The 18081-nt window shown below is 41.0% G+C and overlaps 2 protein-coding genes and 1 long non-coding RNA gene across 7 annotated transcripts; 1 reads left to right on the top strand and 2 right to left on the bottom strand.

The window, feature by feature from the left end:
• The first annotated feature begins 197 nt into the window (after positions 1-197).
• bicral (BICRA like chromatin remodeling complex associated protein) lies at positions 198-7563 on the top strand. 4 transcript variants are annotated; one of them, XM_026178258.2, is made up of 13 exons: positions 198-277; positions 2363-2426; positions 2580-2625; positions 2922-2970; positions 3082-3147; positions 4538-5806; positions 5891-5939; positions 6039-6079; positions 6176-6225; positions 6320-6465; positions 6565-6659; positions 6747-6849; positions 6940-7563. In XM_026178258.2, exons 3-13 carry the CDS (start codon positions 2585-2587, stop codon positions 7413-7415), a joined length of 2385 nt encoding a protein of 794 aa, XP_026034043.2. In that variant the 5' UTR covers positions 198-277; positions 2363-2426; positions 2580-2584; the 3' UTR covers positions 7416-7563. The 4 variants fall into 4 exon arrangements, with proteins under 4 accessions (XP_026034043.2, XP_026034044.2, XP_080161153.1 ...); XM_080305027.1 differs by lacking the exon at positions 198-277 and adding an exon at positions 1598-1661; XM_026178259.2 differs by lacking the exon at positions 2363-2426 and having other exon boundaries at positions 208-277.
• LOC145430275 (uncharacterized) lies at positions 1642-2081 on the bottom strand. The gene is made up of 2 exons (XR_013910741.1): positions 1986-2081; positions 1642-1729 (listed from the first exon to the last, which is right to left on the bottom strand). It is a non-coding gene; the product is annotated as an uncharacterized LOC145430275 (long non-coding RNA).
• Positions 7564-11261: 3698 nt separating the features above from the next.
• On the bottom strand, positions 11262-16487 carry LOC113028192 (uncharacterized). 2 transcript variants are annotated; one of them, XM_026178261.2, is made up of 5 exons: positions 16311-16487; positions 12367-13668; positions 11935-12045; positions 11518-11634; positions 11262-11430 (listed from the first exon to the last, which is right to left on the bottom strand). In XM_026178261.2, exons 1-5 carry the CDS (start codon positions 16318-16320, stop codon positions 11402-11404), a joined length of 1569 nt encoding a protein of 522 aa, XP_026034046.1. In that variant the 5' UTR covers positions 16321-16487; the 3' UTR covers positions 11262-11401. The 2 variants fall into 2 exon arrangements, with proteins under 2 accessions (XP_026034046.1, XP_080161154.1); XM_080305028.1 differs by having other exon boundaries at positions 11336-11634.
• Positions 16488-18081: the final 1594 nt, after the last annotated feature.

Raw genomic sequence — 18081 nt, 5'->3', positions numbered from 1 at the left:
ACACACAAAGGCCCGCCCTCTACTGTTGGCAGTGATTAAGTGTAATAACGTTTATCCGCTATTTATAAAGACAGAGCCACGTGTAATTATAATTCACATAAGCATTAAAAATAGTTTATTAATTATTTGCGGTTGTTTTTAAGGTTTCGTATTCAAATGCATGGAGCCATATGCAGTCGTTGAGGACCGCTGATTTCGCTGTGTGCACTACCCCAACAACAACCCGTGCGGTGATGGCGAGGAAACCCCGTTGACAAGGCACTGCTTTTTCATGACGGTGAGTTTCCCTTTGAGTGTATTATAATTTTGTGATAAAAATTTCAAGGAAAAAACACACACAACCTCCTTCCTCCCTTCCTTCAGGGAGGGAAGAGAGTTTGAGCGGAGAGAAAAATCTATCCGAGACAGAGCAGGGACAGTGAGAAAAATATATGAGTGGGAGAGGGAGAAGGAGGAGGAGGAGAAGGAGGGGGGAGCAAATTAAAAGTTGCCAAATGGAGATATTGGGTTTCAAGAAGGAGTGAGACAGGAGTAAAAGGGTTTGCCTCTTTTTGAGTCGTCTTTATGTTATGCTAATCGGGATAAATATTTATGGCTCGACGCGGTTTTAGCCCTTTTCGACGGATTCTGGCTTTCAAAATAGGCGTCGTCATCGACGCCGCGGCTAGCTAACCAGCGCAGGCCGATATTTAAAGTTAAAAATGTGGCGGAGCCGCTGAGTTAATGTCCCGAGCAGGACACGGACTGGGGACAAAAGTCCCGGGTTGAAACGCGTCGATTCGGCTATATCGAGGCAAAATGTGACGTTTTTCATGCTGGCAGACGAGCCACATAGAGGACAAATGAAAGCCTTCCCCAACAGAGAAAGAAAGAGCACGTCAGCGACGACGGGCGTTTTGTGCTGCTTGAATGCGATTATCACTCTCTGTCGATTCAGTCTATTTTTGGAAATAAAACTTGCAAGCTGTACATTAGCCGTGTTTTTGTGCGGCTTTAACGGCGGGGACTAGCCGTGGATTTGCGTCGAAGCGCACGTGCTGTGCTGGATTTGCTGGTGGTTGTGAATTTGAGCTCGAAATTAGGCAAAAAATGCAACAAGAAATACGCCAGAAATATGCCAGTTTGATCAAAACTGGCATTAAAGATGCAAATCTGGCGATATCGAGCTAGATCACATTTTTTTAAAGGTTATTATTCTGGCCAGCATAAACAGCTCGTCATTTCATTTTTAATGCAGCTAACATTACAATTTGAGGTGATCGCTTGTAAACGTTAACTTTTTGCACCTTGGATTTAATTGGATAATATAGATTTTTACAGCCCGTATTTGATGCCTTTTTTTGTGAAGTGTTTATGGCTTAGTTTGCGTTGTTTTTGTCTCGGAATCTCGACATGGTTTTCTGTAACAAGTTTCGAAGGATAAATGACACTCGTTTGCTCGACGAGAAAATGTCGTGTTATTTGCTGTGGACACACACAAAAAACAACCGTGATTTTCCAGCGATTTAAATCGCTCAAGCGGTCGTTGTTTTTGCTTTAAACTCCAAACACGGTCCGTGTAAACGGCCTAATTTGTGCAGCAGCCCTGTCCTGTCTTTGTTCTCGCTCAACCAAAGATGGAGGCTCAACGTGGCTCTGCTGTAAAGACAGCCTATGGCATGGTAACAGCCATTTTGTAGAGTTGCAGTCGCCTTTCATGGGAAAACAAAACCTACATTTCCCCAGTCACCTGCAAACACACACACACACACACACACAGAGCAAAATAAAATTGAATGTGATACAACCATTTTATTCACATGCTCTATTAGTGATTAAATGAGTTTTTTATTATTATTATGTGATACAGTAAATAAAGCAGCCACAACCATTTACTTACAGATATTGAATCATTTAAGTGCCATTAAAAAAAAAACAACAACCCCTAAACCCCCAATTATTAAGTAGCACCAAGCTGACTGACTGACACAACATAAAGCCAATACCTCTTTCAATGGAGAGATGAAACCCAGAACATCAACCAGAACTATAATGTATAAATGTTGCAGGGTGGGGTTGTTTACACTCAAATACTCTTTTTCACTCTGCACACTGGAAAGACAACCAATGTGGGACAGCAGAGAAGCTTTATGGGTGGGAGTTTGTCATAGCTAAGCATTTGTAGGAGGGGATGAAGGCCATTCTGTCCTTATGTACTGAATAGCAAATATGTACCCCCCCCCCTCCCAACTTCCTGTCCACACCCCTGTTTCACACTTGAACCATTCTTTTATCTAGCACCTGCCTGCACTGTCTTACGCCCCTTATCTGACATACATGTCCAGTTATGTAGTTCTACTAAATGAAGTTTCTCACTCTGCAGCCCAGCCTTTTGCAGGAAAGAAAGGGTGTTAAATGACTGAGCCCATGCTTCCTGCTGGAAACCTGTGAGTGAAATGTCTAAAAACATGCCAGCCATTTAGAGCTCAAGCACTTTTACTTTAGAGTAAAACAAAAACAAGTTTTTTTACTCCACTGTTCAGTGATTAGACCTTAGCGTGTCCCATGTCCTCATCTGATGGCCTTCCATACTCTTTCAGGTGTCATGGATGATGATGACGATCGCCGTCTTCTGGATATTTTAGGGTAAACGTTATAAGATTATAAAATCTGCACTAAGATTCGAGCTCTTCTTGCCACACCCCGGGCCATACAGTTTTATACTTGTGAATATATAGTTGCCTTTAAAATCAGTGCCACAACTATCTGCAAGATCTGTTTTTTTGGTTTTAAATCTTTCATTGAATAAGGGAAGTGAATATTTTAATGGTCATAAGCACAAGACACATGTAGTAAAGCAAATGTCAGGGAACTTTAAAACCACAGATAGTGACACAAATAAAAAGAAACTGCTAAAGATGTTGCTTCTTTATCTTTTTCAGAGATGTAGATGCGTTGAATGACTATCTCCATGGCAGCAACAGCAAGTCTGTGAGTGACACTTGGAGAATTCAGAGTTTGTCTGAATGACTTCCTTAGAAATGTTCCTTAAACACCAGAATTACCCAAGTCCATTCACTCGCTTGTCTTTTGTTCCTGCAGATTGAGGAGGATGATGTAACAAACGCAGCTTATGGGTCTGATGGATCCCTCTTTGGTAACGACACCGTGAGTATACCTATGATTACCTTGATCCAAGCCAAACCACAAGGACATTTTGTTACAGTTCATCATTAGGAGTGGATGATAAAATGGTAACGATAACTACCAGGGATAACTTTTCCTCAACAGAAATATGAGTAACGATTAATAAAAAGTCAATCGAACTCATTCCGTCCATTTTTTTGACAGACAAGACAAAAGGACGATGACAATAGCTCTACACTGAACCAATCGTGGTTGGAGCAGAGTTAAAGCCATGTCAATTTAGGTCGTCACACACATACACAGCACTACAGAGCACTACGTTAGAAGTGTGAGTGAGATAAAAGAAAAAATGTTCAAAACGTCAGCTACAGCATTACAAAACAAGAGCCCAAGTGTCCAAGACTCTGTTAAAGGGAATTCGGTGTTGTGGAGATATTCTTACCGTTTAAAGATCGACAAAGACACAGAGTAGCATGTTTCGACAAAGGCAGGTAACATCATGAATCGCTTTTAGATCTGAAGCAGTGCTATCCCAGCACAATGCACAGTTTATCTGCAGTTACCTGAAAAATACAGTGCACACACAGTACAGGAGTTTGCAGTTCTAGACACTTGTTTGCGGTATGACAGAAAATGAAGAGGGACAGTGATCTCACAACGACAGTTAAAAATGTCAAATTTAGGCTGGTGATGAAAGGACCTGATCCTCATTACCAGTCTCTGGGCTGTGGACAAACAACACCTTTTCCCAGCTGCACAGGAGTGCAGAGAGACAGCTGAACAAGCGGTGTCATACTTCACTGCCACATCGGATTTGTGGTCAAATCACGCATCTGACCCATATATAAGCTTCACTGTCCACTTCGTTGGAGTGTACTGCACTGGTATTGCCTTTTAAAATGTCTTTACTTGTTGCCTTGGAGCATAAGCAGACCACAGCTGAGTGGATATGTCTGGTTTGTTTATGCTCTGTTAAATTGATAGTTTCTTGAATTTGTACTGAGGGTATGTATAGAATTTTTTTGCTATTTATTTGTGTTTGAACAGTTTGAATATATACAAATATACGAATATATACAAAATAATGAATACCGTTTGGTTTATTGGTTTATTGAGATTTTATTTTGTATTAATATCTGTTATTTGAACTAACCAAAGAATTTTCAGTTTGTGTTCTTCTGTAACACTAACAGATACTTCTTTATTAACTTTGAAATACAATATTATATTAGTATTTTATATTCTATAATAGATAATCATGTTCAATTTTTGACAGAAAGCTAATAATATTTGAAATAAAATTAGCCTGATATCTTAACTTGGGCATAAAAAGAAGCCTTTGACTTTGAAATCAGATATGCAGTTCACATGCAAATAGTTCTCCATTTTCTTCTCTCAATACTTCCTTCAGACTGGCTCCAACACTGGCCTCAAAGATGGTTCTTCTACAATGGGTGAATTTGGCGAGGATTCGACCGGGGCAGGCCTCCAACTCTCTAGCAGTCTCTCGTTTATTGAGGATGAACTGGGGCCTGAAACCTCCCCTGGAGGGGTGGATCTCGGGGGAGAGGACCAGCCCTTTGACATCCTTCAGAAATCTCTCTTGGAAGCTGATATCACTGAGCAAACGCTGGCCCAGGAAGCCTTACTGGACTCGCAGCCTGCTCCCACTCTAGTGCAAGCTCCTGTTCCCTTCTCCTCCCCGCTGGTCTCGGGGAACTATGGAGGCGGGGTAGGTGTGGTAACGACTGCAACTGCTACGTTCTCTGCAGGCCAGTTTTTGCAAGGCATGCCGTCACTGCCTAATGGTTCTGGTCAGCCAATCCAGGTGTTGGGTTCTTTTGGTGCAGGTGGCGGAGTGATGACTTTGAGTAGCTTAGAAAGATCACCACAGATCGTGCTAAGGCCAGGTGTTTCTGTAGCTCCAGCAGGGACAACAACAGGGGGGCAGGTGTTTGCTCCCACCCAAGGCCAAGTTGGCTTACCTTTCAAAAACATCCCGCTTCAAAATATCATCATACAGAGAGGCCCAGGAGGGACCCAGACTGTTGTCAGACCAATCCAGCCTAAACCCCTCCAACCGGGGTCTCAGACTGTCTACAGCCTTGGTCTTCAGCCCACTTCCACCACCGTGACTAATGTAGTGAACACTAATACTGCTGCTCCTGCAGGACAGTACACACCTAATGGCTCCATTGTAGTACAACCACACCTGGAGCAGCAACAAGCGTCTACACTGACAAATATATCAGCCGGACAGTTCTTGCTACCCAGCTCCTTGGCTCTCACTTCATCTAGCACCATCCACAACGGGCCCATCAACCCCAACTCAAATCCCCTAATTACCAGTCAAAACACAGTGCAGATTGTTGCAGCGCAGAACTTCAATGCACCAACAGCTGGTCCACTAATTTTGAATCAGGGAGTAGTAAGCGGGAATCAGGTTGGAGGAGGTGTAACTCAGATGTGGACAGGAGTTTCTTGTGCGAGCTCCACCTCCGTGCAGACACCATGCGCTCCTGGACGTCTGACTCTGGTTGGCCCGGCTACAACAGGGATCTGCAATCAGAGCCAAGCGTCGGCTACTCCCGTGCAGCGCCTTCTAGTGACTCCATCCCAGAACTGTACTTCTCTGTCCCCTTTACCTGGTAATGTGACACAGCAACAAGACTACAGACAGGTATACAGATGGCAGTCTTTTTATTAATTTGCTCTCTCCTTATTTGTTCTCTCTCTAACATAACTTTTACTTGAAATTTTTCAGAATTCTTCATCACCTGCCCTCAAACAAGCACATGCCAGCAGCATCCACGGTAAAAGAGGCGCCAATGGCTTCAGTGTATAATATGTTTCAATATAAGCTGCAGAATTTCAGACTGATAAAGTTGCTTTGTTTGTGTGATCTCTTGTAGCAATCAAACCCATGGTACAGGATTCAATACTAAACTCTGAGGTATGTTAGCTGTTTGTTTTACATGCTTGTGTGTCTTTTTTAGGTGGAACAATCTAATGTAATGACATCTTTGGTTTTTACACTTCCCCATCATAGGTCAGTGCACAGAAGAGGCCTCTGCTTCCTACTCTTACAAAAGGAGAAATGTGAGTTTTTTTGACATGCCATCTGTCCTGTGTAGTTGTGCTTTTGTCTTTCAGTCATTTAACAAACTTGTGTCTTTCTCTGTTATTTTTAAAGGATTTTACAGCAGGTGAGGAAGGATCATGTTGCAGTTCAGACCCCAGATCGACGTCGATTCACTTCAGTTGATGACGCACTCCTGAGACTTATCCCGTACCACGTGTTCCAGGGGGCTCCACCCAGCCCGGACGAGTTCTCCCAGGGTACAGTCATGACAATACTAGATTCACCCCAAGTCTTTTATGGAATTAAAGTTGTTGTTGTTTTTAATAAAAGTAGTGTGTTGTGTTTTGAATTTCCAGTGGATGAGGAATTTGAAGCAGCTGCAACTCAGGTGCTGATGAGGACACAGGGGATGGTAAACAAATACAGGCGACTACTGATGGTGGAAGCTGAGGTAGGTGCACGCGCTAGTTAATGACTAGATGTGAGGGATGTTAGGAAATGCACAGGGCTAACAGCATAACCTCACTCTTCTGTGCAGCGTTTCAGTCCGTCCTCAGAAATGGTGATGATCGACAGGACTTTCAACCAAGAGGAGCGCAGCACCTTGATACAAGACAAACGCATGGTACTAGTGGACCCAGGTAAAACAGAATTGGAGTGAATCCCATTGTGAACTAATATTCCCTTTTCAGTTAACTTTGATTTAACACTTTGCCCCGTCTGGTTTGTAGACAGTTTCTTGGAGGAGTTCTGTTGTGGGACGAAATCCAAACTTTTCCAAGTCCCTTCCCCGCCTCAGCCTATATCCAGCTATAAATGGAATGAGTCAGAACAAGGCTCTATGGAGCCACCATACAGGACAGACTCCCAGCCTGGTTATGAAGACCCAGGAGGGAGTGAGCCTGTAGGACCTGGCTCAACAGAGAGACTTCATCCACCACACTTCGAAAGCAAGAACGTGCTGGAAATGAAGAGATCCCAGCAACTCTACGGACCCAGCGGCATCAGCAACAACAGCCTGATTGCTGCCAATAGTTGCCCCCATAATAAACCCTCACCTTTCCCAGCATTGTCAGGAGGCCCGACAAACTACCAGGTGTCTCACCACCCTGTGCAGCCTCCATATACCCCTCAGCTCACCTCACCCCCTCACCCTGACACAGATTCTGCTCTTGAGGCGGCAGTCAACAGCATCCTGGAATGTTAAGATGTATAAACCATATTACACCCAATGTATGGTTTCTACTTCTTTTTTGTATGTGCATTTCTTTTTCTTTATGTCCCCTGTGTGAAGAGAGGCTAACTCTTCTTTCAGGTCTGTGTTCTTAGTGATACACAGCCATGTAGCATGTACGTAGTTTGCCTTGGGTTATTTTAGAGGAATTTTATGTTGAAGTCAGTTAGTCTGTAAAGGTGTTACGTGAACACATGCACTTACAGTTACCTATAAAGACCCGGGAATGTGTGCAATGCAATGTACTAACAGATGCAAAATGTTCTTTTGTTTATTTTACAGTGGTAAGGTTTGCAACTGAATGCAAGAGTGTCCCTCTCTTCACACACTAGTTAATACTTTTTGCCAGTTTATTGTTTATTCCCCACCCCACTACCTATGCCGAACAAGAGGGATGAGGAGGAGGGACTCTGTGCCTAATTGTAGGTTTTTATATGGAAGTGTTTACATGAAGAAGCTCTAAATATCAGAAAATCCATTTATTTCTGTTCTTTCTACATCTAAGCACGCAAACAGTTGCTTTTGTACAAGTAGTTCATGGTTGAGAGGTGTAGATCTCCTCACATCTAAGCTCAGTAGAGATACCTTCAAACAGGCAAGTTGCACTAAACATACTGTGGCCTATTTCAGGAACTATATAAACACAAGGCTTTAGTCAATATGCGGTGTATGCTGGGCTGAACTGGATGGACACGTCAAAGAGAACCAAAATCTTTTTGCCTGCTTTTGTGTTTTTGGCTGCCTGTAACAAGGACAACCTCTTAATCACACTAGAAGCCAGTTAAACTAGTCCCATTGACACATATGGTAGTGTTACAGTGCTTTTTTTGTGCTTAAGTCACCTTTTTCATTTTCTTTTGTACCTTAAAGGTATGCAAGTCCCGACACAGACACAGGACATATCTGTAGATCTTTGCCACCTTCATCATTTCACAGTGAGTTTGTGTCTGTGGAGCTACGTCCTCAGATTGAGGAAGAGATGTTAAATTTGCTGAACTTTTTTTTTCTTTTAAATGACATTGAAAGAAACAGGACTGTTTTTGTTTGTTGTTATGTGTTCCCCAGCGTTGAGAACGTGACAATACTGTCAGCAGTTTAAATGACCCAGGAGGGTCATTGATTGTATGTATGTTTGTTTGCCTTTTGCATATAATTATATATGAATCATATCTTTCTCTCTATGCTTTACTACCCTGACACGTCAGTGTGTGTGTGTGTGTGTGTGTGTGTGTGTGTGTGTGTGTGTGTGTGTGTGTGTGTGTGTGTGTGTGTGTGTTAATTGGCAACCATACACACTGATTTCCTGTAGTTTGGTAGTGTGATTGCCATACTTTTGACTTTATTGCCAAGCGTTTTCTTAGTTCCCTGGGATAGTTTTCTCACACTTTCGCTCTTTTCCTTCTCAGCAGCACAACCAAAATTATTAGGAGAGACTGTGGTCTCATCCAGAATCCCCGTCATTTGTCTCACCAGCTCTGTGGCTAATTATTTAAAAAAAAAACCCTGTAGTGTTTCCTCTGAACTCAGAATGATTATGTTTTTGTTTTATTAAACCAAGACTTAAAAGTCCTAAATAATGTCCCTCTACTTCTGTTTTTGCAACAACACAAAAGCCCTGATTAAATGCATTAAATGCTCTCAGGGTTGATTCTGGACAGCACCACCTTTCTCCTATGAGCATGTATGTGAAATATGCTTGCTAATAGACCACACAAACAGACTGAAGGCCTTTCATATGGGATGATAGAAGACCCTTTTTTAATTTAAGTGCCAGTGGCCATGGCAGCCTGCCTGCATCTCTGCCTCAGCTCTTGCAGACCTCTTCTTTCCGAGAAAAACTGGGCTGTTTGCTTTGAAAGCAAATCTCAAATGACAAGTGAGGGTCAAGTGAGATTTTGCATTTGCTCCTCCAAGCGACTGCTGCAAGATTTTGTGCCTCTATAGCACTTATATCTACAAGGATGTTCACTTTAGGCTTTCAAAGTAGGGACATACCCAGTGTTTGTAAACCATTGTGTTATCAGAATGCATATCATGGTCTTGAGAGCCTGGTAGGAACAAACTGTGCTTTTTCTCCCCTATCATCATCATTTTTTTTCATTTTTTTTTTGTGCAGAGATGCGTTTTCTGCCTTCATTTTCATTGTTTATTGTCCCATTTGATTTGTATAGTTTGTTGTTTTGTATAAAAAAAGTTAGACACAAAATATTTATAATTTTTGTACGAAGAAAAAGAGAATGTAAAGAAAAAAACGTAAGAAAATTATTTTTTATTGTGTTGACTAAGAAGCAGTGTCAGTAAAGTCATTACAAAAGAAAATGCTGTTGTTTCTTTATTTGTATTTGTTCAATACAGCAGTTAGGAGATTCAACAATGAATTAATTTTGTGTACAACAAGGAACAAAAGAGAAAAGAAAAAAAAAAAGAAAAAAAAAAAGGAAGTGGTCCAGTCCGGCTGAAAACCTTCAATTTCCCTCCATTGCTATTCTGTGAGGGTTCACACACTGGCACTGATGGACTAAGCATGCATAATCACATCATGTGACAGAGGAAGCAGTGGCAAAGGAAAACCAGATTTGTTACCCTCTGCTGCACAGATATGATCTTTTCATTGATGTCATGACATTTAGATTTCATGTTTCTCTGCATCACAGCTGCCAAAGTAATATTTTATCAAGTTAGAAATCTGTTGGTTCTCTTTAATCCTTTTATGGACTCCAGCACCGATGCCTCTACACAAAAGAGCTGAGAAAACTGCACAGCAGACATTAGACTGCCCAGCCCCCTTTGGTTCAAGTAACATAACCCAACAGTGACAGCTAGTGGATGTCTGGAGCACACAGTGGTCACTGATGAGGAAAAATGTTTTGACCCTTAAAAAAGCTGGGTTTTTTTTTAAAGCAAATACTTGTTTTTTTTTTAACATTTTCTCCATGAAATAAATAAGACAGGAATAATAAAAGAAACATACAAAAACATAAGCAAAATAAAAATAATACAATTTAGCATGACAAGCTTTCATTTTAGAAACCTTATACAGATAAGAATGAAACTCTTATCCTGGTCACCTAGAGATAGAAAGTTACATGTTTTAGTTTTGTATTCATTTGCAATTCATTTAATTAGGAAAATTCATAATCATTCAGTCTGTCTTCAAAACATATGCTTTTAGATTTTATACAAAAGATGGACAACCAGAGAGACTGAAAGAAACACACGACACCCAATTCTAAATATAAATATCTGGGAAAATTCAGCAAAAGCAAACAAGGTAGTAGGACAAACGGGGAAACAAAAAAGGCTTATTTTGGGGAAAAGTCATCAGGATTAAGCCAGTTTTATCAGATCTGACTGGTGATACCACACATGCAGTTTTATGTCCCAGTGACCACTGAAATGAAACTGCCCAAACAAGAACCCAACGGCAAGACTTGCTTCTAGAAAAACTCTAGAAGCACTATGAAGTCAACGCAGTCCCAATGTGAAGCTTAGAGATGAGCATTTGTTCTGTTGTCATGAGTGTATCTGGGGTTGAATTGAGGGGGAACTGTATGCTTATATGGAAGTGACCATTTAATTAAAAAAATAAGCATGTTGCATTCAATCAAGCTTGAAACTAGCTACTGAGACCCTAAACTCACTGGAGAATTGACATAGACTTCTATACACCTGTACTTGTTTTCCAACCAGAAGAGTTGTACACTTATGGTCACTACAAAGAATTCAGTTTAAGGCACTTTTGCACTTACTTCACTATTTATCATTTACTATATAGTGCTCCCACAATGTATGCTGGTGACAGAATACACAAAATTGGCTGAAGGGAAGGGCTTACATGCTGACAAGTAACGGTACCAGTTTCTCAGTTATAAATGCTGTGCAAATTCATCATATGGAGTCCTGAAGTTCTGAGACTTTTCTCTGTCAATGCTGCTGCTTCAAGTATCTTTCCTTGACCCTTAGTGATACTTCCTCCAGCGATCAAGCTCTGGGAAAAGAAAAAAAAGAAAAGAAAACCAGCTTATCTCCAAATCCATCAGTTAAATGGAGCACACACTTAGTAAAACACACTTACTTATGTGGCGGTAACTCCAGATGTAGCTGAGCACGCAGTATCCTGCTAACAACATGCCCAGTCCACCTACACCTCCTTTCCTCACATCAATATACCGCCTGTAATACCACTGCCAGCCTGAATCACGCACAGAAGAGTTGAGAAAGGACAAGCACAGAAATCTTAAAGAATAGACACCAATCTCACATCTGTATAGCAGATATTAAGCAGCTGCTAACAGCTGTTGGCTATAATGCTTTTGTTCTGAGGTAACATCTGACTACAAGCATCTACAATGTTCAATAAAACCTCATTTCTGAGAGATAACACTGTTACAGGAAGTTAGAAGTGACAGACAAACAAATGGGAGGACGGCTTTTGTGCTGTGAGTAGCACAAATACTGTGTCTCTCTGTGTGTGTGAGAGAGAGATACTGACCTCTTTGCAACATTCCCACAGCATCTTTTGGATGGCTTGGGGCTTTGCAGGCAAGCCATTTAGGTAATTCCCTCAGTCTCACCTGTCCAAGACTCCGGTGTGTCAGAGCTCCTGTAATCCATGACACCGACAGAGAATCAGGAAGCTGAAACACTACAATCGAGCTGAATATTATTCCAAAGTCTTTATTATTGGTACTGGCCCAGTAAAACTGACAATATATGGCAATAATTTTTCTTCATTTATGAACTACTTTATCAATAAAATCTGTGAAAAACGCCTAACACAGTGCGGTGAGCCACAAAGTGACTTGTTCAAATGTCTGAATATAATTCATTAATTATATTATTTTGTAAGTCAGACAGGGAAAGAATCCGGACCATCAGGTCTGTATACATTTTGGCTGGAATACAATTATTTCCAAATACTTACCTTTGTTTGGATTTTCAGCAGTGCTTTGCTTCCTGACCTCAGGCTTCTCCACTGTCTCCACGTTCACTGGCAGACTTTGTGATACAAGAGGGGAAAGAAGGCTGGAAAACTGACCCACTGGTGCCGATTTTGTGAGGAGGCCTGTCATGTGATGGCTCACCTTCAGCCCCTCATTCAGGTTGACTGGAGGAGGCATAGCTTGCCACTGCTGAGATGACGCACGCAGGAAGGGAGCTGTAGTAGGGGTTGATTCTGGCACATCTCGCAGAGGGACTAAAGCCAGTTGTTTAGTCTTTGAGGTTATTTTCTTATCTGATTTTAGGCCTGCATGTTGTGGGCTAGGGCTCAGCAGCTCATCAGACTGAGTTGCAACATACTTTTGATTATCTTCTAAAAGTGGAGCTGGTCCAACACCCGTATCGACTCTGATTTTACTGCACAGGTTGTCATTAGTTTGAATTTGGCTCAGGATGCTCGGCCTGCTGGACTGACGAGGCGATCTAGCTCGGCCTAATGTGGCTTTAACATCCTGGAGGGTGATCTTTGCCTGGTGGCCATTTCCTAACTTCAAAACAAAATTATTCATGGATGAATCCTCAATCTCCTGCTTGCCATCCTCCGAAAACTTGTGTCTTTTCTCTGGGAATTTTGTGCTACTTTCACTCTGTTTGGTTGTGGAAAGCATCTGATTAACATGATTCTTTGTCTTTGGTGTCTTCTTAGGTGCATCTTTGGGTTTAGCGTCTGCAGACAGATGGGCATAGTCTTTGCCTGAGATAGTTTTGGGCTCTGTCTGAGCTGTGTTTCTGGAGCTTAGAGTTGGTTCTGTTTCAGACACCTTTAGTGATTCCTTTGTAATTTGGTCATACTTAGCAGCTTCTATCAATGCACGGAGACTCTTCTTTTTTGGTTTAGAAGTGGTGGGGGGCAGAGCTGGAGATGGAGATAACAAAAGGGTGCTTGTCTTTATTTGATCAACCAGCTTTTGTTTCTTCTTCTTAGTTGGTGAAAGTAATGTCATGGATGATGATGTTCGTGGTGATGAAGATGTCGCATTTGATGGTCCTGATGCTGTGTCCCTTTTACGCGTCTGTCCTTGTAGATCTGTTATGACTGATGATGATGACTTCCTTCCCTTTGCTGTTGCTCTGGACAAAACCGAGTCCAGCTGAGAAGACGATGCTGTCTGGTTTGCTGTGACATCTGGTTTGGATGGTGGCGCTTTAGAGGCAGCAGCTGCCTTGCAATGTGGCAAGTGGCTCTTCAACCTTTTGTACGTTTTCCCGCAGAATGGACACACCTCTGTGGGTGGGTGGGTGACAGAGAACGGGTCAAAATGGGACTTCCAGGGCAAACATAGAATGACCAGTGAAGATGTGTTGGAAGGACATAATGGCTGAATATAAATAAGGTATAGTTTTAGCTTTATATGAACACTTTCATCTTTAAAGAAAGAAAATCATATCAAGCACCAGCTATGTGTGCATAAACATACTGATTATGATCTCATACACAATTTAGAATCACAAATTAACCTAACATGCATGCACGATCGTAGGAGGAAACTGGATCACCCAACCCCCGACCCAACCAGGACGTGCAAACCAAGAACCTTATTTTTGTGTGGCAACAGTGTTAACCACTGCACCAATTGCTTTTGAGGTTGTTGGGTTTTTTTAAATAATTAAATAAAGTCCATTTTGATGTTAAGTAGACCAGAAAATCAGCTGCACAAAACAGAATACCTATCCTTTCTTTTACTGTAAAGAAGAATAAGTTAAGGTCAGCCATTAGGAACAAAAATAACTAAAATTAAAATGTCACTACATTTTTACACTCGCAGAGCAGTCCACTTGGAAAGATTGGTTCCTTTGGTGGGCCGACACCTCTTCTGGTTCCCAATCTACATGTTTAACACACCTTGCATTCAAAATATGTCACACGTACAGTTGTGGTCTGAAGTTTACATCTACACATCATGGGCATTGATGTCGTGGTAATTTTCGACTTTTAACTTAACTTTTTCCAAAGTAGCATGGTTATACAACATACATCTTTAATGACTTTAAAAACAATACATAAGTGCACAGGTCTGGCTTTACTTTGCATTTTCTCTAATCCACACAGGGTTAAAAGTATACATACAGTACAACTGGTAACTTGTCTGCCAGCATAAAATGGATTTCTTTGACAGCACTCATTGAATGAGAAAGTCCAAAGAACTTGGTGAAGATCTCAGAAAGGCAATTTTAGATTTAAACAAGTTGGGAAGATCTCTTGAAGCAATTTCTAAACAGCTGCAGATCCCAAAATCATCAGTTAAGACAATTGTACATGTTGGATGTGCCACCACTTTGCCAACGTCTGGAAGATTACCCAAACTGTCCTCCTCAGATAAGATGTAATTAATTGGGATGTTCAGGAACAACCTGGGAACCAACAAGGCTCAAGCCTGCAATTAACTTGAAACTGCAGCACCAGTGTCACTGTCTACAGTGAAGCAAGTTTTACATAGCTATGGACTGAGAGCGTGCCAACCAAGAAAGAAGCCCCTGCTCCAAAATAAAAACCGTCAAGCTTGACTGAAATTTGCAGCTGCCCACAAGGACAAACGAAATGTGAGAAAGGTTTTATGGTCAGATGAGAGAAAGACTGACCCACAGTGTTTGAAGAAGTAAAGATGAAACTTTCTGACCTTAGAAAGCTGTCAGTGGTACTAGTATATTGCACAAAGTCAATGGAATAGTGAAATTAAAAGCCCAAAACTACCATGACATTCAGACCCATAATTGAGTGTCAATAAAATACTGCTTTGCATTGAAGACTACCCGATTAATGGGAAATGTAAGGTAGTTACAAGGGTGACCTTGTCACCTGAATAATAGGTTCTCTAGACCAGGGGTGTCGAGCTTATCATGGGGCACATACAACCAAATTTCAAGTTAAATAGGCTAGATCAGTGAAGCCTTAACTGTTTTTGTTCAACTTTCAGCACTATGAAAGTTACCCTTGTTTTCCCTGAGATAAGAAAAATCCCTCAGAAAAATAAGCGCAATTTTATTTAACAAAACATCTCAACTTTTCCATATTACAAAGAAATGCTGATTTAAAAAAATTGTAAGAGCTGCAAGAAATAAAGGACTTTATAATCTTTATTTGAAGTGTCCATATTTTCCAAAGCCATCCAGTGGGCTGAATTGGAGCTTTTTGGACCTACGTCTGGCCAACAGGCCATATAGTTGATACCTAGTCTCTAGATCAATTTTACATCAAGGGACGCATACTGGCCACTTTGAAATTAGCTAGAACTGTGAAAATCCCTTTTCTGTCATTGTAAAGTAGTTTAACTGCACATTTAATTCCTGGGATATCTCGATTTATTAAAAAGAAGTGTAATTTCAACAGTATGCATTAGTTTATATACTGTACATGATAAGGACATGTTTGTCAGCATGATTCTTCACACCTAAATTGCAAGATATGAATGTGTAAAATTACAGGAAAATTTCTGGTAGCTCATTGACCAGCTAAAGAGAAAGTTTTTGTTAATTTACAGAAAATGTCCTTTATTTTACTGAAGACACATTTGAAATAAAAACAGAAATTTCTAGTAGTTAGTGAAGAAACTGGACATTTTCTGTCTTGTGTTTGTTACTTTATTACTTTCTTGTAGCACAAATGGCTTATAGCATCAGCTGCGTAATTTGTGAAAATATAGTTGAAAGTCCAAATTTTATGACCTCCTTCACATTTTACATAGAGGTCCAGTGGGCCGGATTGGACTTTTTGGTGGGTCAGTTCTGGCCCCCGGGTCTTATGTTTGTCACCCTGGCTTCTAGACGAAGCTATAAACATATTTTTATAATTCAGCAAATTAATATATTGGTCGTTATTATATCACGTCTTTTTTCCGCTATTCTGAATTACAGTTGTGTGACACTTACCACAGCTCATTTCGCACGCGCCTGTCAAACAGCCAATCGGGTGAAAGCATGACTCAGAGCAGCAAAGTTACAGCGCTAAGGTGAAGCGTCAGTAATTATCACATTTACACGCGGGAGTGTCACTTTTAAACAGTTTCGGTTAAGTAAGTTCTCAGAGTCGCGACGGTGAAGTGAAAGACCCCGCTTTTAGGTAGCGAGTTCGAAGCCTGAATGTAAAATCAAAAGTTATCGTAAAATCATCAATATATTGACGCCCTAGTTTAAAATTACACCCCTTGGATGTGGTTTATAACGGTACAGCCCGTTACATTGCTGTGACAGATAAAAGTCTTGTACGAACACGCAGGGATCTGCTCGGTGGGTGTGTTGCGTCGACTTTATGATTCACTCCTCCCCACTTCCGCCTTTTGAAGTCCCCAAACATGCCGACGCATTTTTGGATGAAGTCAAAATAACCACTAAACGTTTCACAGGTACGCTTGAGGCGTCGGAAACTATGTATCCGCAGAAATGCTTACGTATTTTTCTGGCAGAGTACTGAAAAAAAGACGTCTTAGCGGTACAGTAAGGTTTATCTACGTAACACGTGGTCCTCGTGTTTTGTTAATCATTAGATTTTGGTCTAAGTGGTAAAGAACCCAGGTTTCAATTTGCACCTCAAAAAAATTCACAGTGAATTTCCAAAGACAATAAAATCAAGTTTTTCAGGCATAAAATGGCACCTCACGATTCACAATGAACCAAATTATTCAAAAAAAGCAAACATATCAAGAGAGCAAGACATAAGTAGAAAAGTGGATTTTATTGAGAAGGTTAGACTGGCATGAGAGACAACACAAGCAAGAATTTCAAAAACAAGCCGTGATGGAAAACAAATACACTACATCAAAAAGTCATCTTCATTGGAAAAGCTGTGATTTGAAAAAGCAAAAAAAATCGGGATGGGAAAAAAGTCAGCCATTTCTACAACCATTTACATATAGGAGATAAACCTGGATATTATTTACATGGCAACAGATTACAGTATTTACAAAGCCAGGGCTGGAAGCAAAGTGAAACTCTCACGAGCTGCATTTTTGGAGTAAAACTGGACACGGTCAGTGTGCACAGTCCTGAAAAAGCACAGGGTGATTTTTTGGCAGAGAAGCAGAGATTTTAACAGTGCCTGGAAATGGTGATCTAACAAAGATCGGCCCAGACCAGAATACGGTCACCAACAAAAGTATTCAAGCTTTTGTCTTTTTTTTTTGGTCACATATAATTCAAAATGTAGTTTTGAGGGAAATCTAAACAACACAAGGAAAAAAAATGTTCAAGGGGTTTTCAGAGATGCCTGGAGTCAGTGCCAACACAGATATTCTCACATAATGGGTTATATCTTACCACATTAATATTGGTTATAGTATATTCAAGCAATCTAGAGCAAATCTCTGTACATTTATTAACACACATTCATGATTCAGGCAAACAGGGGAGGACTGTCCCTTTACAAGGCATCTAATCACAGATGGAAACAAAGAAAGGGAGGAGCTGGGGGTTCTGGGTCAATGTCAGTGGTCAAAGCCAGGAGGATACGGTGCTAAACACCACCCGGCTAACGGCAGGGAGGCCTGGCTGAGTCGCACCACTCAGAATTAAAAAATAAAAAATAATAATAATCAGAATCAGAATATTCAGTTAGCTCATCAACAATTACATCAGCATCGACACCGGTTTTGATTCAACCCTGAGAAAACAGTGGACTGCATGTTCACTAAGTGGCACACCTGCC

Source organism: Astatotilapia calliptera, chromosome 8 (assembly GCF_964374335.1).
Source record: "Astatotilapia calliptera chromosome 8, fAstCal68.1, whole genome shotgun sequence".
In the NCBI taxonomy this organism is placed as follows: domain Eukaryota; kingdom Metazoa; phylum Chordata; class Actinopteri; order Cichliformes; family Cichlidae; genus Astatotilapia; species Astatotilapia calliptera.
This window is presented reverse-complemented; position numbering and strand designations above follow the sequence as displayed.